General features: G+C 46.6%; 1 protein-coding gene across 2 annotated transcripts in view; it reads left to right on the forward strand.

The window, feature by feature from the left end:
• Positions 1-27797, forward strand: part of LOC100878350 (uncharacterized) — a 61381-nt gene that overhangs the window by 21056 nt on the left and 12528 nt on the right. Inside the window, exons 2-3 of one of the 2 annotated variants that reach the window (XM_076533509.1) lie at positions 6702-7011; positions 10079-10311. In XM_076533509.1, the coding sequence (XP_076389624.1) occupies positions 6702-7011; positions 10079-10311 (543 nt within the window). The remainder of the gene's footprint in view (positions 1-6701; positions 7012-10078; positions 10312-27797) is intronic. The other variant, XM_076533510.1, reaches the window with a different exon arrangement.

Raw genomic sequence — 27797 nt, forward strand, 5'->3', positions numbered from 1 at the left:
AACCCTTATTGGGCTACGCGCTTTCCTGGAGCCATTACTTCGTTTAAGTGCCACTTCGCAGTGTTTAAACTACCTTTAGTTGAAATATTTGCAGCGTCGGTCGTAATTACAGATATAATTTGAAATTTCATTGGTGGAAGTGAACGTATACGGGCCCCTTCGGCAGGGTCGTTGCGAGTTGACCCGCAGACACGTTCGGATAAATAGACTCTCGCCGCAACGGCCACTTGGGCTCCAGATGCTCGCATCGTGCTACCCACGTATCGATAAAGTCGATCAAGAAGTTCGCAGGAGACATTCGGGCGTCTAACGCGGAGGATCGCGGCGTGAATCATCGAAAGTGGCTCGGCTACGGCTGGTCACGTACTTGTAACTTACTCCGCGGTCTGGTCTCGCGGACCACCCGTAAAACAAAAAAGAAGGAAAGAGAGAAAGGCCGGAACATCGATCATAAATTATCTATGAATCGCTCGTAAGCCTGTGTGACTAACGTTGTAAACCATCGTCATTTCTGATTCACCTTTCGCAATTAAAATTCCGTGTGCCGAGCAGAACGAAAGGAGGAAAAAAATATGTCTGGCTGGTAGGAAGAGGACGACGCGAAAAAGTCGTTTGACGAGCGTATCCGGTAAGAGGTATCATAGACGAACAAACGTGCCTCGCGATGACTCGTACGATCGCGTCATACAATTCTTTCGGTTAACGAGGAACAAGACTACCCTCGTTGCTCTTATCTGCAACAGCGTGGTACGAAGAATCTTACACTGCACACGCTTTTTCCCCGATCGAGAAATATGAAGGAAAAAACCTCCTAATCGCTCGTTCTCCATTTTGAGAAAAGGTTACGTTCCTGACCTGAAAAAGGAGAGTAAAGAACGAATCGGATAAGCGACGAGGGTCGTTTTCCTTCACGCCTTTCTATCTTCTCGTCGATATCTTGGCGATCCATCGGTTACGCAGGCGAAACGTTAGGTTCTAAGCTAGTGAAAAGAAGTTGACTGGGCAAGTAGTAAATTTAAAAATCGTGTCAATCGCGATAAAGCGGCGAACTAGGTAGACGATGAAATTCAGCGAGTTTGCGAATACCGTTTTCTCAGATAACCGAACGGGGTCAGGTCGAACGAGTTGCGCGTCTCGAAAAACGTGTTTTCGTGTTGCCATTTGAATATCGAATTCTATCTCGAAATAGTCGAGCGCGTTACGTCACGTATTCTTTTCCCTGTTAGTTAATTTTGTTCGTTGTACCGAAATTTTCCTCTTCAGGATCCGTCAGATTCGCCACGGTTCTTCTCGTTTATAATATTTTCTTAACAAGTTATCGGGAACGTTCTTACACATTCTGTGGTCACACATTGCTCGTAACGAATTGGAACGTAACCGGAAGTATAGATGCTTCGCTGTCGAGCACGCGTTGTCAAGCAGATCGTTAACGAGCTATTTACTCGGGCCCAAAGAAGCATCGTGCGAAAAAAGAAGTAACGAAAGTCGACGTATTTGTTAAACAAAATCGTAAAAGAAACGGAAGGCGTTCTAAGTTCAATTTCGCGCCGTTTCTGCGAGATACGAGCTATGTCGGGATACTTTTATGCTTCTTGGAGCATAGCCAAGTTCTTCGCTAGAAAGAACTTTATTTTCGCTAGCGAGCTTGGTAAAAATATTCCGAAAAGATTCGTAGCAGACGTTTTCTCGAAGCTCCGAGTTACCGAACGGCTTGTAGCCTTTGCCCGCGTTTTCATCGGCCCCTGTTTTCGCAAGTAATGCGCGAAGGAAAAGAAAAAAGGGGCGTCCAAATATTTGTGCGTCAGTTTCGTAAGCACTCGCGAAAGGGCTGTCCGTTATGAACGGCTGGAACGATGTTTCGATCGACTAGAAACGCGCGCTCGTTACAAGCAGGGAGAACATCGTCGATAAATCACTCGTCGACTCGACGATAAGACGGTTTGGCGGAGGCTGTGAATACCGATCTAGCCACGATAACGATAGCTCGTCGCGAGTCTAACGAAAAACCTCCTCCTAATGGTTCGACTATGACAAGCGATTAAACGCGTGACGTATAGGTAGGACAGAGAAAACAATCGATCGTCTCATCTTCTGGTTTGCTTGGTACGAATCAATTATAGTTTACAGTCAGAGATAACATCGGCGATTAATAAAAGGCTCGGTAACGTCATCGAGGGAAAACACGAATACTCGCGAGTACACGCGAACATCGTCGACAGACGACATTCAACGACGTTCACCGGAGAATACAAAATGATTGATATATCTGGGAATAATGACAAGACAGCAATCGATTCGCGTCGTTTAGCTCGTGTACGAACGACCTATCGATTCTTTTCGACCTACGTTTAAAATTAAGAATGTCTGAAATTCTTGATACTCTCGAAAATATTGCGAATGTTGGAGAAACTAGAATTATCGAGAATGTCGGGAACGAAGAAAGTCCGCTGGCGATCCACTTTCGTTCAGCGAGAAAATGAACGCGAACGAAGATACCGTTTCCTCTCTAGTTGCTTCATTAACACCTGTCTCGTGTTTCATTCGCGATCGAACAGCTGCAGCTACCTTCGACGATTAAGCATCCCCCCGGTGTTTCACGATCGATCGTTATTCATATCAATTAGTCCCGTGGGCGCGAATATGTTCGTAGAAGTTACAGCAGCGCATTATCAATGACGATCGTAGCCGGTTCATGGTATCCCATGCTGAATGCCGTAGTGACCGTGGTGGCAGACAGCCTGGCAGCAACGCGATTCCCTTCTCGGAACGGCGAAGCCGTGATTTGTATGGGGATCGCGCGTTCAGCCTTCCCATACCTTCTGCATTTTTCTCTTTTACTATCTTTCCGTCGGTATCTCGTACAAAAAATACCGACAGAAAAACAACGATCTGCTTTATTATATTTATGCGGTTTGTCAACGAGGAATTTGCCGCAGGATACAATGTTATTCGAATTAAATTGCACCGGAAATAATAATTTCGAATAAAAAGCCGTCGAACAAATTTCCTTTTAAAAAATGATTTACGTCAATCCTCTCGATTGCCAGTCATTTCTCAAGTAATTCGACTCTGGTAGTCTTTGCACTTCGTTAGCGCGAACATCAAGCTCGCTATCGTTCTTTTCGTTCGTCGGCAGATGCATTAAAAAAACATTATCGACTTTCATGCAGTCTCGATTCGCCTCGAGCTTGAGCTTCGATAGCCCGTTAACGTCGAGAGGTCGAACATAAATTCGATCGACGGCAGACCGCCAAGAATAATCCAACAGGAGCGAGTCTGGTCGAAAGACAACGTTTTGGCAGAGTCGGGTCTCGAATAAAAGTAAGATGGCCGGCTTGGATGGACGCTTCCTCTTCGTTTTGGCATGAAATACGGAGCCTACGTATAAACGACGTCGCACCGCGTCTAACGCGAAAATACGTGACCCAGATTTCTATAATGCAAATGATAGGCTTGGTGGCGGGCCTCTAATCGGACCACCGCTAGGACTTTCGGGTGGTCCGAGACTCAGAACGATGCTTCGGTTCGATATTTAATGACAGGAGCTGCACCGAAAGTGCAGCGAGGCTCGTTGGTTCTCGGGCAAACTGCGTTTGTGGCTGCTTAAAACGTTCCTCTTCTCTTTTTGCACAACAATTTCTACCTGGGTGGTTTACACCTCTTCAGCTCGTTCCTTTGGAGCAATTTGTAATGTTAGACCGTGTCTGACAGGGAAATTCTATAAACGCTCATTGATTAAAGAGTGAAAGATTGCAGTATAGTTTATCGCTATGCAACTTTATGTAATATTCTATTATCTAATACTAGCGGTAATCGTTGAATGAATGGAATCACTGCAACCACCGGTAGTCGAGGATCGGGTTACACCCGCGACGTAATTGACCGTAGCATTTTCCTGAAAGCCGTGTCGAGTCGTCGAGAGATCTTTTTATGGAGGGAAACACGCGTCTAATATTTTATAGCGGCGAGAAGACAATGCACGATAATGCACTTAACGATCGTGCTCGTTCCTGCACCCGGACGTCGTGCATATAAACGAGCTTGATCTTTGTTCGTGATCTCTGCACCGTTTCAATCGACGCAAAAGAATTTTCCATTAAAACAGTCGCTCGCCGGGTCGTAAACGTTTCATTGGCGCGAATCGGACGTCGGAATTTCAGGAACAGATACAGTGGCTCGCAGAAGCGTTCGCTCAATTGATACGCTGCGCTGACAGTAATCGAATTATACCCTGAACTTTACGATTAAGCGATCAAAAATTTTATTACAATCTTTCCTCTAACTTCGAACGAAGAACGAACATGAAAAATTATGGTTGTGTGGCGATTGTCTTCCGCTTGAAATCGGAGCATCAGGTATGTGTGACGCTGTTAACGAGCGCGATAACGGTGATACGCATGCAAAATGTCATGCGGTGGGTCGAGGCGTGACGAAATCAATTAATCATCGCTAATACAGCTGGAAACGAGTGCCCGACACTACTTGAACTCGCATATGGTCTAGTTTGCTCCGATCGGATATATCGGCAGTTACCAGACGCGACGAACGATGGAACGTGTCGTTAATCCACGACTTTATCGCAAATTTTCACTCGTTGCTGGAGGAACAGAACTAACTATGACCTTTGACACGTGAACAACGTAAAAGAAAAACACTTGATTCTTCGAAATTGATTCGTCGTTCTTTTCCGTCGTCTGTTATCGTCACCGTTTTCCATCGAATTCGATTCTTCCCATCTAATCATACAGAGATACGAGTTGTAACAACGTAAAATTCTTGGAGATGGCAATATATCGGGTAGCACGTCACAACTTACCTAGCAAACTTATCCTATTCTTGCTATCTTTAAATATAATTTACCTTCATAATTAGCAAACTGCATCGACGAGTTTAGGTAGCGAAGGAAGCGAAGTGATAGAACTCCGCTAGTACAGTGTTATCTCGCTTTATATGTCGATGACTGATTTCTCTGCGTTACATCACTAGATTTCCGTAGATTTCGCGGTAGTCGGATGATAAACGGAATAAAAAATAGGTTACGTTGGTCGTATCTAAGAGGGGAAGATTCAAAGAAATCGTTTTTAGCTTCGAACCAGCTCTGACCTCTCCTTGACCTAGTTCCTTTTGAAACATTCGTGATAACGTAGTATGCATCGTTCGAATTTATTGGTTCGTTACAGTTTGTCCGGAGCGATCAAAGAACATGAAAGAACCATTCGGTTGCAAATCTCTTCGTGTATCGTAAACCGTGCACAAGGTTATGGTTGTCGATTCAAGACACGTTACTACGAGAGTTCCTTTATGTTAACCTACGGGTGTATCAACGTTATAAGAACGGTAACTGGAGAACGATAAACCCGGGAAACGATTGCGCAACGAACGATACATCACTTTTCGAGTAATTGGCCGCATTGTAAACCGCGCTGTATACCGGACAAGTTAATTCCAACCACCTTTTGTCCGCTCGCTGATAAATTATTTCATGCCTTAGCCCTAAGGGCAACCAGCTATTCGCCGTATCTGATCATCGACGGTTGCAAACAGATAAGTGAAAACGGACTATTATTTCTTTGCCTTTGTACCGTTTCTATTCAATTATCCACTTGCTTTTATAGATAGCAATGTCATAAAGTTGTCGCGAGGAGATATATTACGATCTTAATTTTGTAACGCACGCGGGAATACGATCCTTCTAAGATGTCGCAATTGACGAAACGACACAATGCTTGTCGCAGGTTATTTGTCAAGTCGACGACTGTCGCGCGACATTTGCCAATATCTAATGCGCTAAATCGAACATTATTCGTACGAGCTATAACTTATGAAAGAGGTTGATACGTGAGATGTCAACGTAACTGGCGCGAAATCGCAAGGACAAAAGTCGCTTGTTCGCGAACGAACGTAAAAAGCGTTCGACGAACAGAGAGCATCCGTAGCCTATACGTATAAAGTTGAAGGGGATCAACCAGGGGGGCGTTTTTCTCGCTACGCGACGGTGGTAAAGTTCGAAGAAAAAGCGAATCTGAATGGGATCGCGAGATGCAGCGTGAAAGTAAAGGCACGCGAAAAAGAAACGACAGACGGTTGCGAGTTTCGAGTGGTCCATCGACGAGATGCCTCTCACAGAGGCCGGATACCGTACAAAGCGAAGCGTGAAGAGACCTCGGAGAAATTCTCCCCCGGATTCGACGTGTTCGCTGCACCGTCGCGGGGATTGTTTCTATTAAGCGGCTCGACATCAAAGGATCCAGATGTTGCACGCCGCGATCAAGCAGGTCTCTGTTCTCTTTCCGCACGGGGATAGGTGGACCGCGGTGTGATGCAAATTCGCTTATTAACTTTATCTCGGCCAGAAAATCGCGACCAACCGTCAACGGGGGAGTGCGTTGCCCACCCACGATCCCGAATAAAAAGACTAAATTTATGCGGCGTTCGCTTCTTTGATCGCTACTTCTCGGGGGTCGTTTCTCGCCGCGTGGCGAATTTCTTTTCCGAGTGAAACTCATCGAAAATTGCTGTAAATCACCGGGCATGCTTTAACCAGCCGCGATAGAAATTGTAACGCGTAAATTTACGACGCATTCGTTCCTCCGATAATCGATTGTCCACCCTTTATTTCTAACGCGACTTCTCGTTCCACAGCGAATTTCTGCCGATCGAAAGTTTCTCTCTGTTAAACTCGTGGAAATTTCTTTGTTCAGGATTACGCGGAAGACGAAGACGAAGACGAAACTCCGGCTACGACCACTTCGTCGACGACGACCACCACGACCACTACGACCACGACAACTACTACAACCACGCCCAAACCCGTAGTAGCTCAGAATTACGACTACAGAGAATCGAAAGGTTACGAGGGCGGAACCGGGGCTCAGTACAACGGGTATCAATCGAAAAACGACTATCCACCGATGTCGGCTCACAGCGCACACAAGTGGCAGACTCTGGGCACTCGAGAGAGCGTCAAAGAAACCAGAAGCAACATGCAGCAGTACAACAAGAACGGGAAGAGTAAGTTTACTTTCGATTTGTATGCTTCTATGCTCATGCTATCGGCGCAGATAATCGATACGCTGCCCTGCCCGTCAATTTATGCAAATATTCATATTCATGGGTCGCCATCGAAAGCGTGCACCTGTCGGCGTTATTAATCGCCATTAAATCGACCACGGTGGTCCTGCGTCTCTCGTCGACGCTATCCTTCCTTGCCAAATTAAATCTTACGGATAAATATCGCGCAAAAAGGTAAACGAACCGATCGTTAATTGCGTGGCCTGCAAATTAACGTAATCGTTAGACTACGAGTCACGAACGCGTGATTAACAATCTCAATCTTTGTTCGACAAGTTGGATAACGAGGAAGAATATTACTATTAATTTCCTTGAAATTTATGACAACTAAACTAATCATTAAATCGTCGGTTATTGGCTATAATTATCGTTAACATGATCTCGATTAAACTGACTAGAGATTTTATCGGTAAACAAGTAACGACTGCTAACGGTAATTATCTGGTTACAATGTTTTTTGATCTTTTCCCGAAGAAGATTTCCTCGTTATTTATTCGATACTTGAAACATCGCGGTGGCGTATCCCGACGACGAAGAACCACGAAGGGACGAACGAAAAATCGATCATTTATCGGAAGCGGAATCGATTAAACTTCGAGTTCAAAGCGAAAAAAGTAGTACAGGTTAAACTCGTAATTTTCGTTGGACAAATCGGCGAGTAACTGGTCGACGATGGCAATTAATTAGTCGGATAGAGACGTGTCGTAAATCGAAGTGTCGTTAACAACTTTGAAATGTTGTTTGGGAAAACCAACAAAAGGCGTTGCACCTTGCCGGGGAGTTGCGTAATCAGCGCTTACGTTTCGAGCAGTTTACGAGACAGCTCTTCCTTTTCGATCGAGGAGAGCGGAATGCTAAACGGGCTATTAATATGCAAATTAATGGCGACGATTGCGCCGTAGCCACCGCGGTTGCGGCAATTCTAACCGCCTTCTCTATGAAATCTCACTGTCCTACACGAGACACGTACATGCACGTGTGTTTTGCACGCGCGTTATTCCGCGTTAATTCATATCGAGTCGGTTCAATCGATTTATCGCGCCTTAGATACGCTTTCCATCGAAGTTCGATTTCATCCTTCGCCGATGATTCCTCCGCTTATTCTTTCCTCCACGATCGGTGCAGATATCGTATTTTGTTTCGAAATAATTTTTAATCGATTCGAATAACGGTTTTATTCGATGAAAGACCGAATAAATCTAAACGAAGACAGCTCAGAGTAGATAGAATTCGTCGGAGAAGAAATCAATCTGTCGGCGGAAAGAAATAAGCGAACGATCGGATCTAATTCCTTTCTCTTATAATACATTCCGGAATACGTTTGAATACGGGATGTTCATCGAGTCAGCATACTTCAACTTCCCTGACGGTCGTGCCTCCATTGTGAACGCGCCGATATAATCTCGTGTCAGTGCAGTCGTGGCAAGAGTAACGCCTACGTTCGAAATTAGCATAGCCAGATCGTCGGTCGAGATTAACCGAGAAAATAATTCCAACCGCGAGGGACGATTTCCCGAAACTTGTTCCTCGAATCGTTCGATTTGCGCGTGTCGCCAACTTTTCGTCCCGTCGCGAAACGATTCCGTGAATCATCTTCTTTCTGCGTTCGAGGCCCGCGTTACGATCGGATAATTCCATCGTTCGAAAGTGAATGAGAGAAGCGGAGAACACGTTTCTTCGAACGAACGAGCGGTATTCTCTTCTTAAGGGATCGAGCGCTCGTTCCTCGAAGCGCAGGATCGGGAACCTGCGATTTCAGGAAACGCATAATCCGTGTTTTATCTTCGAGTGACCATCTTGCTTTTCTTTCGCGAACGACCCCGGATGGGTATTAGGGTAATGTCTCGGAATAACGTGACACATAGTAAACCTAACGAAACAAGACAGGAACACGGCACGCTGCTTTAACAAGTTCAATGCGGACTCCGAGAACATTCCTCGACATACTGAAATATCGAATGTGACGCATCGTGCACGCATCGTCAAGATGAAGACACGTTAAAACGCGATCGTGTGTCAGCGAATAATAATTTCTAGCAATATTAACCGAGCGTAACACGAGTCTACGCGTATCGCCTAGATCGTAGCCGTTACAGGTCCAAGGCGTTCGTACAGAACATATTAAAATGCAATCGTGCGGCGCGAGTATTCCGCTCGTATATCACCGTACAGTTAATAATTATTAGTAATATTAATCGAGTGTAACGCGGATACGCGTATCGTCAAGATCACAGCCGACGAGGTTCGCGGTGTCTGAACAGAACGTGTTAAAGCTTAATCGTCCGTCGCGAGCATTCCGCGTGTCGGTAGATAATTAATAATTATCGAGTGTAACGCGTATTCGCGCCGTATTCGTATCGTCAAGATCACACAGTCGACGCGGACCCGTGTCGCGCATTCACGGCCACTGACTACTAGGCAATTTCTCGATTTAAAACCTGAATATCTCCACAAATCTCTCGGTTCTACAACTAACGATCTACGCATCGCTGGTTCATAATTAACTAAAAGTCCGAGAGAAAATCTGATTGTTCGCGAACGGTACAGGTCATCTAAGTTCCTTGTCGCATCTTTCTTTAGCGAGAGAAACGTCGTGGACCAAGAGTGGCATAATCTCTCGCGATCAATGTCGTCTCGACGCGATCTTTATTTATGCGACGATTAGGGCGTTTATATCTCAATATCGGGGCACGACGGATTCCTCGTGGCATTTCGAGAGACGGCTGACTGTGCTAGAATTTATTGATTTCCAGGTACACACAATGTGCAGTTTCTCCCGTAGTCGTCCATACAAATTGCACCGAGCGATAGCTGCGGCATAATTATCGACACTCCGTGAAACGCGTAGAAAGCGATTAGGTATCTGACTGTGCGTTGAATCAATAGAAAGCTCGCGTTACTCGTGTCACCTACTGTTGCAGATTTGTCTCGTGGTGTCGAGTGGAGATGTCGAATGTTCGACACGTTTTCAAACGCGTACGAATCTATTTCGATGTATTTGTTTCAGCGGCTGAAATCAGAGAGGCTCTCCAACACGCGATCAAGGTGTCGCGAGAGGGTAGCTGTCAATGGCCAAGACCGAGGGTGATTCCAGTCCGCGACGTTTATCCGAGTCCGTCGACCACCTACATTCCACACTGCGCCATTTTGCACAGGTGCTCCGACGACACCGGATGCTGCAGATCGGAAGCGCTCACCTGCGTGCCGAAACACTCGCACCGCGTCGAACTCTCCTTTTACGTGAGTCCTTTTGTGCTTCGATCTTTGTCCGCGTTCCGATAGGTTGCCATACATCAACTCGGATAACGTCCGAAATAAGAATGCCAGCCGGGCAAAGCAACTTCGTTACGACGTTAAAAAACCCGAAACCTGTTCCCGATAGATTTATAAGAAATCGAATCGGCATCGATTCGAAATGATAAATTGCAAAATACGATGGTCTTATCGGGACAATTTACGAGCGAGCGTTGTGTACGCCAGAGTCATACGCGAAGCAAATTAACGTCAGAATCGAATAAAGTTTGACCATCTCCGAACGCTCCAAGCTCGTTACAAGGTAGATAAATCGTGAACACAAAGAGAGAGAGAGGTTGCATCGGATGGATGCTACGAGGAAGACTTTATCGTCGGGGAGAAAGTACCATTAATCGTGTAAACTGTATTGCTAGGAATTTATTAGCGAGAAATCATGGAGTTGCGGTATTCCGGCATGATTTATGCTACACGATATCGCCGATATCGAGACGCGAATCTCGTACGATTTGAAACTTTGTCCGTGTAGACGGCGGACACGCAATGCTTAACGAGCCTTTATCCAATTCAACGATTACGCTCGAACACGCCTATTTAATGCGAACCGGGAAGCAAAGAAAGAATGGTCGAGGCAAATTTTCTGGGTTTTCAGAGCTGTCCATTAGTGTCATGGAAAACTAGTAGTCCACGCGTACGCTGGAATGTCGATGGAATTAATTTTTCCTTGTCTCCGGATAACTTACACGACCACGGCCGGTATGATCGAGTGTCAGAATTTATCGAGTCACTCGCCGCGCACCCGAGAAACCGCAACCAGCAACGATTGTCTTTTTCTAATATCTCTGCACGTTTACGTTTCTCCTAATTAATATCTCTTTCGATTGCGGTCGATATCGGTTAGTCGAACTATCCGGCGTATTTGCAAAGATACAGCGAGAAAGTCGGTGTCGTGATCCCTGTGGCGCGAGACCGTAATTGGACAGAGGACACGCGCCTTCTGCCATGGTGGTCCATCCTGTCCCTCACGCCTATATTTACGCACGAAATCAATCCCCGAGAACATGATTACTTCTTCTACCCGTCTATTACGCTTGATTGCTGATTCGTGAGGTCCCTTCGCGAGTCCGCTCTCGCGTCGCTGCATACGCGAAACGCATTCTTTCCTAATCAAAGATCTGGAATCCGATAAAAACGCACGTATTATTAGTCTCGGCATAGCTGATCGACGAGTTTTTCAACCGATTGAATTTTTCCCGGTAACAACCTTGTTTACGTTTCGATCCTCGTAATATATTTCACCGCTGCAGTTTGTAGCCCTATTATCTCCAAGTAATAGACGCGTATTCGTAGAATCGCTGGTTGCGTTTATCCGTAAATCGTGAATCGTAAGTCATTGAAAGGTAGAAACGACTGCGGCTGTATTTTCTCGCGAAGGAGTAAACGAGCAGCCCGGCCGATTAGTCGTTAATGGCGTTACATCGAAAGTGGCTGTCACCGGTGAACGAGGACGTCTCGAAGATTTTTGCAACGAATTACGCAAACCGTAGGAAAAACCGTGACCTGCAAAAACTGTGCGAAGGGTCGAGTCGGTGAACGGAGTCTGTTATTACACGCGGGATAGAACGAATCGCGTGCAATACGTGTCAAAAGGCAATTAATTCGGTTTTTGCGGCTGACTTTCGAGATTGTACGCTGTGTGGGTCACTAAATTGATCTCTGGAGGAAGTCATTTTTTCCATGTAATTTGACAATATTTTATGGAAACGCGATCGAAATTTATTTCATCGACTTTCTTAATTGTTTAACGAGACAATACTACGAGACGTAATCGCTTTGACCGTTATTCCGTCAGTAGGAGTAGCAGGTACTTAGAGCTTCAAACGGAATTTATGGTAACGAATGAATTTATCGAGTCGTACACGAGTCTTCCCGACGCGGAACACCATAGAAAACCGTAAGAAAGAAATATCAGGAGCACGTTTGATCCATTGATTCCGAACTGGCTCAATTAAGAGATATCCTCGCGAGACCTTTCCGTTTCGACGAATCAGAGTTCGCGAGCTGACTAGCCGCAACGAGATAGCCATAAATTTTCAACGACCAACGTTCCGTTCGAATCGAGTCATTAAACTTCTCGAGTGATCTTAATGAATCAATTAATCCTGATGGATCTATCGCATTCCTACTGGATAGAATCCACGCAGTGGGATTGGATTGAACTACATTCCTAGACGTAACGAAGCGTCTCATCGATCGAACTGTTCCCTTTACCCATTTTCTTCTCTCCTCCCGTCGAACATCTACAAATCGCTTCCTCGAACTTCCAATGATCGTTGAATCGTACTGGCCATCGCGGTATCCTTTGTTGCGACGAGGATAACTTTGACCCGTGAAAAATGCCGTCCAAGTACGGCCACGATATTTGGGAACATAAAAATCACCGCGATATAAATCGCAATAAACCGGACGCGTAATCGCCGATGCCGAGGTGCATTGCACCAAACGGGTGTAATTTGCATTTAGCCGCAATTACCAGTTTCGGCTTTACCACGCTACATTAGCATAAGTTCTTGTCCAGTGTTGTGGGAATCTTTTAGCGCACCGCGAAATCGTGTTGTCGGATGTTTACGAATTACCGGTCTTAAACGATCCTCTTTTTTCGAAAGATGAAGCACGACGAACGGTTTCGATCTCCCGGGAGTATACGTGTGCAAACACGGTATATTCTAATTGTCGCGAGCTACGATAAACGAAGTTCGTTTCTGCGAACGTCATCGGTTTTAAAAAGGATGATACATTGTCGCCTTCTAAATCGATTTCGATTCGAACGTGTACCTTATCGTTCGTAATAAATGGTCCGCTATACGGGAGAAAGTTCGGAGTTACCTCTTTAAGCGACACTAGTCAGAATTTGTTCGTTTCGAGATTGGCAGCGTTATCTGTCTCTCGTTAGAGTACAAGAACGAGACACAAAGAGGTCGACCGATACGAGTATTGTGACGGCTTTTACGAAATACTCGAGAAATGATAGGCTCGACAAGTTACCGGTAAGAGAGGCAGAAATCATGTCGGTTCGAGAGACAATACCGCGAAGTCGTGTTTGTCGTGCTCGAGTTTCGCGCTGTTGGCCCAACTCGCGTATTTCTGTCCGCGTCGAGGCGGGCCTCGCGAAGCCTTAATGTTTCGACGTGATAAACGAGCGAAGCGAGCATTTCGTAAGTTGCCGGCGACGTAATCTTCCAGTATGTCTCTCGCGAAACACGTGTCAGACGACACTTTCAGCGATGTTTGATCGCCGGGCATAAAGCACACATTTTCTTCGAGACGACCGTCCGTGACTCGAATAGAGGAGCACCCACCGCGCGAACAATCGACCGTTTATCGGATGCGTGGGGATCCAGGCTCTCCTCTTCGATCCGTGATAGAGGCGATCGCGTGCCCGCTGATACGCGAGAGGCATTTCGTAAAACGCGAAAACGTTTAATTGCGCGTTGAACCAACCGATACGTTACTTTCTAAAGCGTACTTTATCTTGGCAAAGGATCGCTCGATATATCGTTCGATCGTGTACACCCACGCGAAGCACATGGCCAATCAACGGCGAACACCGATTGTGATAAATGTTCGGGTCCGTTGGGGGTCACTATGGAGAGAAAGCTATAAATTTCATGGGAGACGTTGAGCTTTTTTATATTGCACCGTGCAACGCGAGTAGTACTGTCTCCGCTCGTGACCCTGCTTACACGAATCCTATTAAGCCATTATACCGTGTCTCTAGCGAGAATTCTACTCTCTTCGAACGGATCTATTACCGATTATTCGAACCGATCTTATCTGAGCCCAATCGCAATTACGAATTAATTGGAAAAAGTACTTACAAAGTATTTTTATCGGAAGGCACAGAAATACTGCAAATTTCGCTTTCTATCGAGGAAGTTAACGATGCAATAAACGGTTGTCACGTATTAAGGATGTCGTTAATAATAGGAGAGTTGTTATTTTTAGAAAAATATCTAACGCGGATCGATGACCGCTCGCGACTGAACGAAGGACCCTTCCGATCGTGATCAAAAAGCACCGAAGAGCACAAAGAGTGGCTTCTCGAACGAAAAAAGGAGCCCTTTCTTCGCTAACGACTCTCGAAAGCGAGTTCCCGTCGAGACGACGCGCTCCAGTTACCCTCTATAATTATCTCGAGCAACCCTTTGGATACTACCTGTCGAGGAGGATGAACTCACCCCATTTGTGCGTCGGTACGATCACCGGATGACGTTTCTCCTATGTTTTGCATCGCTTTTCCGACCGCAAATGAGTCAGTCTCCGAGTCGAGCTCGGAGCCGAACTTGGAAGCGTATCAAATTCGTCTTCTGTACGCGGATATACAAGTTCGTTTGTCGCGCGAGCAAATCCAACGCGAAACACGAACTTAGGGTATATTAATACCAGGGGCTTCCGCGATACAGAAATACATACGGGGTTTTATAGTTTCTCTGCGGATCCCTGTTGGTCCTGGGAAAAGCAACTGGGTTAACGTCTGTCGATCGTTAAGGCTCCGTCGCTTCCTCGCGAAAACGCCTGCAAACGCTTGCGGACCGATATATTATAGGCGATATCGTTCCCAGAATCCCTACAGTGTGCCGGATGAGACACGCGAAGCACTTTGGATTTCTGAATCGAAAGCAAAATGATCGACGACGTCGTTACGAAACGGTGGAGATGTAGAAATACGATCGTCGTTTACAAGATTAAATAGAAAAGGACTCGGAAAAATCGAGGATCGAACGGTGCGACTTCGCGATTAACTTTAAAGCGCCCGTCGTGACAGAAATCGTTACTCCGTCGAGTCACTCTTTATGTCCGAGTACCATTAGCTATCGTGAAAGCTCTGAAAGCGACACCGTAATCTCTGCTCGTAATTTAGACCGCTATAGAGGGTGTGCACGAAACAGAAATCGTCGCGCGGCTTGCCGAGTAAAAGTTAGCCGAAAAGTGGAATAATTACCGCGATCTCGACGTCCGGAAGTTTATTAGTCACAAGACGGAATCGCAATTAGCGCGTTTGAACAGGCGCGTCGAGTGATCGAGGAAAGCATACTGAAACCAACAGCTGCGTCCAACTCGCTGCCAACTACTACAACGTAGATCGACGAAGAAACGTGCTGTCTCCTCGAAGACAAGGAAATTTGTTTGCTCTTTGATGTCGAGCAGAAAGTGCAACAGCATCTTCACGGAAAGTGGATCAAATACAGAACCAATCGATGATGACAGAAATTACGCGGTCGACGTAACGCGCGACGTGTACAAACGACGTTAAGCCGAGCTGTATAACGAGAATAAACGTTCGCAGAAGATTTCGAAGAAAATCGAAAGTATTTGCCCGGGAAGATCGATGCCTGTGCCGAATATCCAGAACAGATTCCTGTATCTTCGTAAAGGACTGCAGAAAGCAGAGGCACCTGCGTGCCACTAAAAAGCATCGTTCCGAGACAAGAGAGTGACGTTACACTGTCACGGAATGTGGTAGATCCCAATCGCGAGGGCAAGGTCCGGTTATCGTTTTTAATGGTTTTCTCGAGTTGCCAGTCGGCTCGCTACCAGAAAATCACCGGGCCACCTCGTTGTTTCTGGGTAGTTGGGTGGACCCCACGCAAGATTAACGATGCCCGGTCCAGCGTGAACGCTGGACTCGCAGACATGCCAGTCAGTTTAATGGGACGCCGACGTGGCTCTTATTTCAGAATTACACCTGACCGACCGACCAGCATTCTGACAGGTGGCGGCGAAAAAATGCCGTCCCATCCTGTCTTCTTATCGCGTAAGCCTCTTACGCGAGAATCTCGGGTCAAACTGTTTCGGTCGGAAGAAATTAACGGCGCCTCGGGCTCCGGCCGATGGACGATCGTTTCCCCGACCGAGCCTTCCTACGATTCCATTACTCGAATTAGGTGCTCCGAACTTACGTAACGATGAAAATTGCTCTCGATCGTGTTCTAATAATCGGTATTGGCGCTTCGAAACAATGGTTATAGTCACGATAACGCAAGAAACACTCGTCGGATTGCCGAGTAGGCACTGCCCGAACAATCATTCGCGAGATTGCATCGTGTGCAGAAAGGATGTTAATAAAAGCGTTCGCACGCCTATCGATACTAACAATAGCCCCGGTGGCTCTAACACCGTAATCCGAACCGATCACCCGAACAAACCGCTGGAACCCCAAACCGAAATCGATCCACGGGTCGCTGCTTTCATTTGCGGCAGGAAAAAAGTGGAAAGTGCAGGGAGAATAGGGGATCAAAATCTGAAGCAGAACGAGACTGCAGGAGGAAGTTGGCAAAGTCACGACTTCCTTTTCCGTCAGGCCCCGTAGAGCCTCGCCTACTCGTGTGCTGACCCCATGGGGTCAGCTGTCAGCTATCGATAGTCCAGCCTCGTACACGTTAGACATGCCCTCACATGCTAAGCATCGTGTTCTTTCTATTTTCGTTCGAATGTCGGTAGATAGGTACGCGATGGTGTACACGTCTGCCGTGTCTCGACAACCGCGTACGTGCGTGTAACTCGCTTCTATACGAGCGCACACGCGTACGCGATCTCGTATAGGAAACGTCTGGCTCGTTCTCGTCGCGTTTCACCAACCAGTCCAATGGCTTCGATCCCATCAGATACGTTCCTTCCGCGCTAGTCAATGAAAACTGCGGACCGTAGTTACGTACCTTCGATAACTTACGATCAAGGATACCGAGCCGCGTTAACTCGGCAATCAAGTTGGTTGCCACGAGCTCTCGATGACGACTCGAACGACCATTCGCTGATAATCCGATGACGACAGAACGGGGATTACCGCTCAAAGGATAGCGATTAAACGAAAGTTAGAAATTCCAAGCCCTTGAATCTCCAAAGCTCGAAATTCCGAGAGTCAACGCCCCTTCTAGCAGTTCCCCAAGGATCTCCAGTTAAACGCAGCGACAGGAGTAATTGAAAACGATCGGTTCAGTTTGAAAAAAGCGAAGAGAATATCGAATACAAGCAACCTGTTATCTAATCCCGGCGGAGGGTTTCTATTTCCGCGAAGTAACACCGGTTGCAAGAAGCGAAGCAGCAACAGGATGCTACTCGGTAAGTCACACGGCTGGATACGATTACATCGTTTGAACCTTTCGAGGAGACACGTAATTCAACGTGCTACAGGTACTCTGGGATAAATTAGTTGTAGGCAGATTCGCGGGATCCCTTCAATCCCGTTTGTCGACTCGTCGCCACGGGGTGTTGCTTCGAAACGATATTACACGCTGTTATAACCGTTCGGTTAATGAGCGTCCTGTGGCAGCCGCGTGAAATTTCAAGCGACAACCAGTCAGCAGGAATTATCGCTCGCTCTCTGTGTCGCACGCAACACCTTCACTCTTTTTTCTGCATCTTCGTACCGGCTTTCGTAATAGAAGCTCGCGCGAATCGGATTAGCATAAGCCCCCGTAGCAGGATGCAATTTATTTACAGCTCGTGCTACGCCGTTTAACGGGGAAATAGGGAAATCACTGCTGCCTTATTATATTTGGATTTCTTGTTGCGAAGTACTCGCGATAAGTGGATTAAATTTCGTTCTATTTGCGCGTAAACGGGTAGAGAGGTATCCGACACAAAAACGAGACAGTGTACGGTAGAATGGTCTGCTGCAGCTTCCGTTATGAAATTTTACGAGTAATATCTCACGACGAGGTAAGCGTGCTTTGGCTTGACGTTTATCTTCCGACGGACTTTCTTGACCGGTCGGGTGGTTTCATGCCAGCCTTCGATGCAAAAAGTAATTACTTTCTGCGTGGAATGCGAGGTAGCTGGTCGGGAGAAATTTCAATACTGCTTGAACACAAAGAGGACGCGATGCATTCACGTCGGAGAGCGTCGCCAAGTCGCAATTTAACGATCTCAATTGGAGCATCGAGTTCCATTTCAACCAGAATCGTGAACCGGAGAATGCGAACGAATTCTCGAAATTAGGAATTGTACAAGATACCAAAGGATTACATCAATTTGTTGACAGATTCAATTTTATTTACTCGTCGAGAAAAGAATTCTACTATTCTTACGAGTGGAAGATAGACCACACACGGATGGCATAGACACCTGCACGTTGGTCACACTTAATCGCGAGTAATCGGCAGCCAGTCTCGACCTCTCTGGAACTTCGTTATCGAACCCAGGAGAAAAACCGACTGATTGTCTCTTGTAATCTCTCCGCGTACATCCCGTCTCGGACATCCGACTGTTGCCCGACCACCTGCACAGATTGAACATCCTATGTAGGTACTCTTGTAGCTCGTAATTTACCGTCAGATTCTTGCCTACCAGTGGTTCTCACAACAGTTAACAACCCTCTATGCGCTCGCGTAATTTCGCGATAACGTATCAAGTCTCCGTTGTTACTTCCCAATTATCTTCCTCGTTGAACATCGCCGCTGACTATGTGTCGTGTAACAACTAACTTGTAGAGTAGTAAAACAAATACGGTGCCTCGGTGGCGTTCAAATTCCCGATTTCGAATATAAATGTGGGATTAACTGCAAATGAAAAAGCGCGTGGAGACAAGGAAATCCAGTCAAATCCCCTGGCATGACAAATCGGCCAGTCGCAAATAATAAACGAGTCGGATCGCCGGCAACCGCATAGAAATTCTTCGAACGCGACACAGCGTCTAAATTTGCCGCGAGACGTTCGTCCGCGACGAACGTTTTATGAATAAACCATAATGAACGTGTCCCCGTGACTGGACAAGCACGAGAATCGTTCAACGCGCGAAATTACTCTTCTCCCTCGTAATCCTTACCCCGTTAGATTACTATTTCTACTATTTAACCGATCAGTCGTAAAACCTGCGCTTCTTTTACGAAATAATCGTACGATGCACGAATCTTTTGTTGAAGCTCGGAAACTTGTGGAGATGGTCGACGATCGCGATCACGTTTTCTCCGCCAAAAAATAGGAACGGAGAATGCACTCGAAGGCTCGAAAGAGTACTAGAATCGCGAATCTGCATACAATGAGCAAACGAGAGAAGGAAGAGCCGTCCTCCTGAGAAGACGCGAAAGCAATAATATAAGAGCGGCACGAGGCGATCAATTTTCGAACGGTTTTAAAACGATCTCCAACGTCGTTCGTCATCGTTTGTTCTCCAGGGGTCAGTTCAACGCCTCGACACAGAAAAGGAGCGGCTGGCAGCTTCATTTAGGCTGAACGCATAATTCAAAAGAACCTTTCGCGAAACCTTTTCAACTTTGTTGCATACACTGCAAGGATATTCAGAGCGTTCGAATGGCTTGCGAGTCTGAAAATGCTGATCGCTGAATATTCAACGACCGCTTCGGAAAACAGCTGATCTGGGAGTAATTGAAAAATGGACGATAACCACGAGTTCAGCGTTTTGGACAATAGTTAGTTCAGCGATCGTTGCGACGCTTGAAAAAATCAAAGAGGAAACAAAAACGATAATTATACCGGTCGAGCATACATAGACTAATAAAATCAGTTTTACGAGCCTGGAAGAAAACGAAGAATGGAAGTTTTTAACGCGCTAACTCATCGCGCGACACCTAATAAACGATCAATGGTGGAACTAACCCCGACTAACCTTCGCTTACTCGAACCTCACTGCGGACGTTCGTTAAGCCTTGATTATTCCTCGAGTTAACTTACCTAGCAGCGGTTGCATTATACGAGAGTTCCGCGGGCCTTCGTCTCCCGTGCATACGGCACAATATTCAACCTGACGCAGCGGTGAACGTTCTACGTGCTGGCAGCATTCTACGGCCTCAACCTACGAGCTCTCTTCCGCTCGTATTCTCTGTCTCTAACTGCCGTTTAGAATGATAATTCTTGCCGATGGAACACACGAATCGTCTCACGAAACAATTTAACGAGGCGACGTGCCCTCCGTTGATTTTCGATCGCGTTGTCGAGATCGATGGCTCCTCGACGCAGTCACAGGTGCACGCCAACGAAACTAGACTTGTTATATTACCGCCATCCGACATTATGCACTCCCATAGTTCTCGCATACGCAAGTAGCGTACAGAGAAGAACCAACTAGCTCTCTCTATATTGCCAATTCCGAGATCGGTAACGCGCGGGGAGTTTGGTATAGCTCGGCAAAGGAGGAGCTAACAATGCTAAGAAGCTCAACCACGCGAGAACCGCAGACGAAAACCGCAAAAGGTAGAAGTTTCGAGGGAACGACTCACGTAAGATCGCGTGCGGCGACACTCTTCAGCTTCTTCGGCATAGGATTAGCCGTCTTCCGTGCACGACTTCTGGAATAGGGACCTGTTTCGAACGAAGAAGCTGTTGCTTCGATTTAACGCCTTCTGCACGAGTGGAAGCTTCTCGTTCATGATGTAACAGCTTCGTTTCGCGTTTAAATTTTTTTTCGATACCCGACACGATTCCGTGGAACACGGCGGACGGTTCCAAGAGTTGGATTCCGGATAGGTAATTATTTCTGACGAAGTATCTGACAGGTTGTCATAATTATTCAATTTAACGGACAGGATACGACGGCAACGGGATAGGCCGGAAGGGATATCTAATAACACTGTTTTACATTTCGATTCACTAATTAGACACCTGTCTAGGCTGTTGCTCAATTACGATTTCGTTTCCGAACTAATAGCCCGGCACTACGAAGCTTCCTTTACGGCTTTGCTAATCAATAGCGTGAATTCTTCTTAGGATTACGATCGACTAGAAAGATCGGCGTGGGTGTTCTACGAGTCTATAGTGTTCGACTCATCGTCGACCATCGACGAGAACTGAAATCGGTAACCTCCGGATTAAGGAATGTCGATTTGAAAGTCAATCGACGTGCCCGTCGTGTGACCAGTTTTTGCGAAAAGGAAAGAGAACACGCGAATGGAAGGGAGAACCGATCGTAAACGTTCCACTGTTTCGAGTAACCGCGATCGATCTCTCGCGTGTCCATGACCATTTGTCAGTTACGCGGGAACGTGGTCCATTAGAATATTAAATTCAGCGTATCGAACACGAGTATTCGCGCGTTTACCTAACGATATAACCCGTGGTCATACATCGTTGCATCGATGACAAAAAGTCTATTACGTCCACTGGTACACACGATTTCCGGACCGCGGAAATACCAGCTAAATGGAAAAAGTTCGAACGCATTAAGCGCGCTCTGTTCGAAAGTTGGGAGGGCCAAAACAAAGAGCCAACCAGCTCGGCGCTCTATTATCATCCGTTTATCTGGAACGCTGCACGCGCGTCGCCGCTCGTAAACCGTGCATCGAAGCGTGTACTTACACGGAGGCAGCCTTATTAATTCCCATCGAATGCATCGGTAGCCAGCAGCGAACCAGCCAAATAGAACCATAAATTTCAACTAATATCAGGCTGGGTAACGCAGCGTCGATATCCGCGGGTCCACTTTCGCGATTAACTTGGAAATTGATTACGACGCCTCCGGTTGCGACGTCGCACGGTCCGATACTCGAACTTCTGGGACGAAAACACAGGCTAGTCGAGGATCGATCGACCGGGAGACGATAAATCCGTTCGGGTGCGAGCAGACTGTTCGAGCGTGGAGCTGTTACTTTCTCGCGAGACGTTTCGTGCCTCGATAAAGCCGTTTCGCTGCTCGATCGAGCACGTTTTCGCGTCTATTATTCGGTTTCGCGCGAGATTGAAACGCCCCGCGTGACAGGAACATATGTTTACGCGAACGAGAGAGATAATCAGGACATTGATAACGGCTGCGCTCGCTAATCGAGTCGTTAACGCTTTATTCGACGCTGACGTTTGCTTTTCGCGCCTACGCTCTCTCTCCGCGCTAAACGGAATGAACGAAAAAACATCTCTCGAGTACTTTGAACCACCGGTCTCGAAAGATAAAAACAAGTCATCAAGGACTCCAGAAAGGTCGATTGGAGGACGCGGAGAAGACAAAGTCAGTAGTCGATTTATAATCGTCGCCACACCCTTTGCTTTCCCTTTTTTCCTCGTCTTCGACGACTCTGCGTGACCGTCGTAAACGATCGTCGCGATAAGCTGGTTGTAGACACAACTAGCGGAAACTGCGAACCGTCACAACCTTGTCTCTGGAATTTCAATGCATCGGACACATTTAACGTAACGCGCCGAGTCAATTAATCGTGGACGTTGATTTGCCACGAAGATCGATCGCGAAGAGGCGCGAATGCACCTTGATCCACTTTGTTCGGTGAAAAATCATCGAGCGAGGTATCCCTGTTAACTGCTCTGATTTATTGATCCGAAGTCAGGTCAAATTGCTTAAGCGACATGCATAATGCATAAGAACGGGCATTGTAGTGAATCAATTAAAGGGATCGCATGATTTCAATCTATCGTTACCGGGTGTGCATATATTGCAGAAAATATCGTGCAAGGTACTGAACCCCCGTGCTTGATGCAACACGATTCCATTTCGACAACGATTACCAATTTCTGGAATAGTTACCTCAAATAGCGACAAAGCTACGGGTTCGTTACATCTTAATCCACGTGTACGAGTATCGATTAGCGAGAGGTACATAAAGAACGTCGCAACATTTCGACGACGTGTATCGCATATCGGAGAACAAAATACTAATTGCTGTCGATGTCGTCGCGACGGGTGAGCTGGATGTCGTAACAAAGAACTTATTCAGCCGGGCCGATAGGTAATAGAAATTCATGAGGTCGCGGTCGAAGGAGCAAATTAATACCGCAAAGGGGATAAAAAGATAAATGAGATTTTTAATTGGACAGTGTCGAAAGACACGTTGAAGAAAAAAAGGAAGAAACACGGGACATGGGTCGAGACGAGCGAACGACGAAGAAAGAAAAGGAAAAGGGATTCTGGACGCGTGCAGCCCGAGTCTGGCAGCCGGTTGTAAGAGAATACACGCGTTAAATCGACGTCTCTACCTGAATTGTCCATCTCGTTTTACCGACTACCGCCATCTCCCTCGAATACGAATTCGCGAGGATCTAACGATATGCCTCGAATCAAGAATTCTTCCGGAAGGTCGGCGAGGCACGGAATCTATCGAATACACGCGCAACCGGCGATAAGTCTAACCACGTATAATACCCGTGGTTATTCTCACAAAGGGTTGTCGCGGTATCTCCGAACCGATGCGACAGAGATTTCGCTCGCGATACGACGGAAGAAGCGTTGTACCGGAAACGGGAACGTCGGAGAACGATAAATCTGCGGAGAAACGGCTTTCGTCGTGGAAAGGAAGAAGGCGATCGTTTGGACGATTTGCCACGCGACGAGAGGCAACGAAACGGCGCAAACGTATAAATCGGGCTTCATCGAGATTTCGCCGGTCGTGCAACGACGAATCGGGTCCGCGAACGTAACAGACCATCGAAGAGGATCTAATTACAGGGCTTCGCTTCCTGCCGTAATTAATCGCTACGACCCGAAAGATTTATGCACTCCCCCTACGTTCGTTCCTCTTCCCGTTTTCCACTCTCCGGCCACTGTTTGTCTTTTAACCGGCCTCCGATCGATTTCTCCCTCGGGATACCATCGTCCCAACATTGAATTACCCGCAATTACCGACCACGCCGCTAATTAACAACAATTTTTCCTGCCGGGACCATTGAAATCTCTTATAATAAACGGTAGTCGACTCCGTCCAAAATAATGATCGAGCTTTATTTTTCTTTCGTGGGCGCTTTTTATGTATTCGTGATTGAATCTTGGACGAATTATGTCATGGATTTTAATAATGGATTACCGAAATAACCATTAGGCGGCAACGAATGGAGCCCCGACAAGATCGAAGAGCACGTCGTTTGACAATTTGAACGGGCAATTTTAGCCGCGGTATCGCTCAATTATATCTCCGAGCGTAAATTGAAAAGTTTCCACCGATGAATCACGTAACCCGCGAAATACCAAATTCAGCAGTTGAATCAACACGTTCACGATGTTTGCACTTTCGAGTAAATACATTCCTTGCTACTTTAAGTGTTAAGTACGAAATGGAAGCGTAAAGAACTATCGAAAAAACGGAGACGAAAGAGCCTTGAGGTGCCTTGTAATCGCGAGTCGTTGAACTCGTGTCAACAGCTGTTATCAGGTGTGCTGATAAAAATACACGACATTCCGCTTAAAAAGAAAGAAACGCGCGATTGACCTTGATATCTCGTCACAATTTACTCTCGATAGGAAAATATGTACCGTGCGTGTGTACATCTATCGAAGTTGTTACCATAGTTCCGTCCGTTGCTTAACATCCCATGTAGGATATATAATTTTTCTCGTAAAATTTACGAGAAGCGTTAAAATTTCATGGTGGTAATTACGCGAGACATCCGGAATATACGACATGGGGCGATAACGAAAGAAGGGAATTCCAGGAAAACAATCGGCGAGAAACTGAATCAAAGAAGAATATTCGAGAGACGAAAATTCGTGCTGAAACCACTTTCCTTCGTCGTTGCCTTCCAAATGCATTCTCGAGTCCGAAGATATTCCGTGAGTCAGCTCGAGGCGACGTTAAAGTTCCTCGCGCCGTGGGACGCCGAGTGCAAAGATCCGTCGGTCCCTCTTGGAAAATAGTACAGCAGAACGTCTAACTACCTCGCAGCCCTACAGTCTCTAAGTAACCTTCGAGTGTCCGGAAAGCGAACACGATCTGCCGGAGGGCGTTGCTTCAACGACTTCGTGCAACCTACAATTTCTCTACAATCTCTCTGCATATAGAATCACTTTTCTATTTTTGTGTCGCGTGCGTACGATACAACCTGTTCAATTTCCGGATTTCTCAAACTTGTACAATGAAAAGTTCCTGTATGGTCGATTCGTATCGAGCGGATAGATCGAAATCCGCGATCGAGCGAAGGCCAGTGAACGAGGATGCGTTTAACGCGATATAGCGGGTCATGAACGTCGCAAATCGCGTCAGGTTCCTTTCCGAGACCGAAGACAGGGTCGCCAAGATTAACGAGCCACGTCGAGAATCAAGATCGAGCGATCTCGAGAAGTCGAGAAGAAGCGGTGGCTGGTTCGCGCGCGATAATTCGCGCGAGTAACAACTGAACGGCGATCATTGCGCGAGGACGATTGTGCAACGTTCGATGGAAGAATAGATATTGAACGGAACGTATCCATTCGCGAGCGATCCGGCTGCCTTTTTGTTCGTCTGGAAGGCATAATTCCTCCGGCGATTAATAGCCTCGATTCTGAGCCGCGAGCCAGATATCTGGCGCGCTTAAACCGCGAGCAGCGATCCGTGAAATTTCTGTCGGTTTTAAGAGAGAAAAACCGATCGTTTAAGTCGACCGGTTGGAAATCGAAGTAACGACTCGAGATGGTCGGAAAGGAAACCGCGCGTCCTGCGACGCGCATCTTTATGCAGTCCACGCGGGACAATGAGGACATTGTCGCTGCTCGGACGCACAAAGCTGACCGGAAATTCATTGTTCTTCTGGGCAACTTGGAACGATCGTCCTCTTCGGCCGGATTCCAGCGTCGCTAATATTAACGCGTTGTTACCAGCCGTTCTGCGCAAGCCCCGTGAATCTTTACTCTTTCCGACTCTATTTCGATCCTTCAGACTCGCACCGCACCGAGTGTCAACGACTACCATCGTTCGAAGTTTTCGCGGTACCAACTTCATTAACGTGCTTCGAATAAAATTGCTGCTCCTCGGTGACGCTTGGCGCGCTACGGTTCCTCTACAATTTCGAAATTAGAAAATCAACGATTTACAACGTTGAAAAATGTCCAGTTTTCGTTGCGTGCTCCGAACAGGAAACGTTGTTTCGAAGAAAGTCGTAAGAATTGCTAAACGATTCACGGAGTAGCTTAATTAAAAAGAGAAAATATTGGCACGTATCGCGTACAAGATAAATGAACTTTTCTCCGTCCACTCCCTATTACACGCACCAGGAAACAAGAGTTGCTTGCTAATTACAAAACTACTCGCGTTTAACAAGCGAACTATTCAAATGATTCGTTAGGCACGCGAAAAATCTTCCATTTGCGTGGGAAATCGGTCGGATAGTAACTCTCGTGCATAGAAAGTCAACGTAATGAATTTCGGGATCCGTTGGTAGACGGTCGGTAGATCTGCTCGAAGGATTCGAGATACCGCGACCGATCGAGATATCGCGACCAGGAATCTGCGAGTTAGCTCTGGATTCTGTGATTACACCGACAACTCGAGATTATCGAGCATGTCGTCCCGAATAACGGCAGCGACGCGCTAATGGACGTCAACGATGCCCACCGACAGAAAACTCGCTAGCGAAGAGTTCATGGTCGCCGTACGACGATGATAAATCGCGCATACGAGACGAACGTCTCGTTTACCTTCTCTTCTCGCATCGGACTATATTCTCGGCCGGTTGTTCCTTCGGACAACGATTCGAGACACGATGCGATCGATTAACGGAGGAGACAGGCGAGATTCAAGTAGCATAAGCGAAAACGTATGAATAATCGGTGTATGTACAATTACTGCGAGGCTTTCTGCGTTGTCGCTTTTGGATAACTCTATAAACCCTTTCGTACGCGAAGATCGATCTTTCCTTGCTCGCCAGTCTCTTCGAATCAATCTTGAAACTGATTATTTTCATCGACGTTATAAATCGAACAGCGCTGACTCGCAAATTATTGTTTCTTGGATAATTCCAACGGGGATGCTGTGTAAGTTTGCGACTCCGGTTCTCAATAGCGACCAAACAACGATCTCGACAAAGAAGCATTTCGGTGGTAATAAAGAATGGCGAAGAACACAAAGGAACACGACATAATAAACGATGATTACCCGAAGCATTCATTGCGCTGTTGGTTCACGCAAATCGTTTATAAAAGCCTTCATTACGTCCGCGAGGTTAATTGCCTTTTAATTATAACCTATGGTCCGGCAGCGGCAATCCCTTTGCCGGGGGGTAAGAAGCGAAGAAGAATCAGCTAGGAAGGGAATCGTGGGCGAATCGCGGCTCAGCGGGTCTGTCGTCGACGCTGAAGAGCGAGCGTATAAGGCGCAGAAAACGAACAGAGATTCAATTGCGCGTACAGTTAGCGCGCGTGGGCGATAATGACGCCGCGAGACACGTGCGTACGCCAAGAAACGCGCACTGACGCCCCTTTTGGACCCTTTCGTATAATCTTCCTCCGTGCCGAGCCCATATCGACCGGGGACACCGACACTTTTCATTCCTCTTCTTTCTTCTTCGGTGCTGTTCAGTTACGCTCGACGAAGGTCAATGTCGATCGATCTGCTGAATTACGGATTCAGAAACTGTTCTCGTCCGGATATCTGTATAGGAAGTCTAATACGGCAGGTACGTTCTCGTTTCTTTCGAAGCGGAAGACCTTCAATAATCCCATTCATCCGACATCGTCGATCTTTCCGTGACATATCGGAACGCAGATAGGGAAAACTACTCGGAATTTAGAAGACCGTGCTAGCTATTCTTCCGAGAAACTCCAACTTTCCAAA

This window comes from Megachile rotundata, chromosome 7 (genome assembly GCF_050947335.1).
Source record: "Megachile rotundata isolate GNS110a chromosome 7, iyMegRotu1, whole genome shotgun sequence".
NCBI lineage: Eukaryota > Metazoa > Arthropoda > Insecta > Hymenoptera > Megachilidae > Megachile > Megachile rotundata.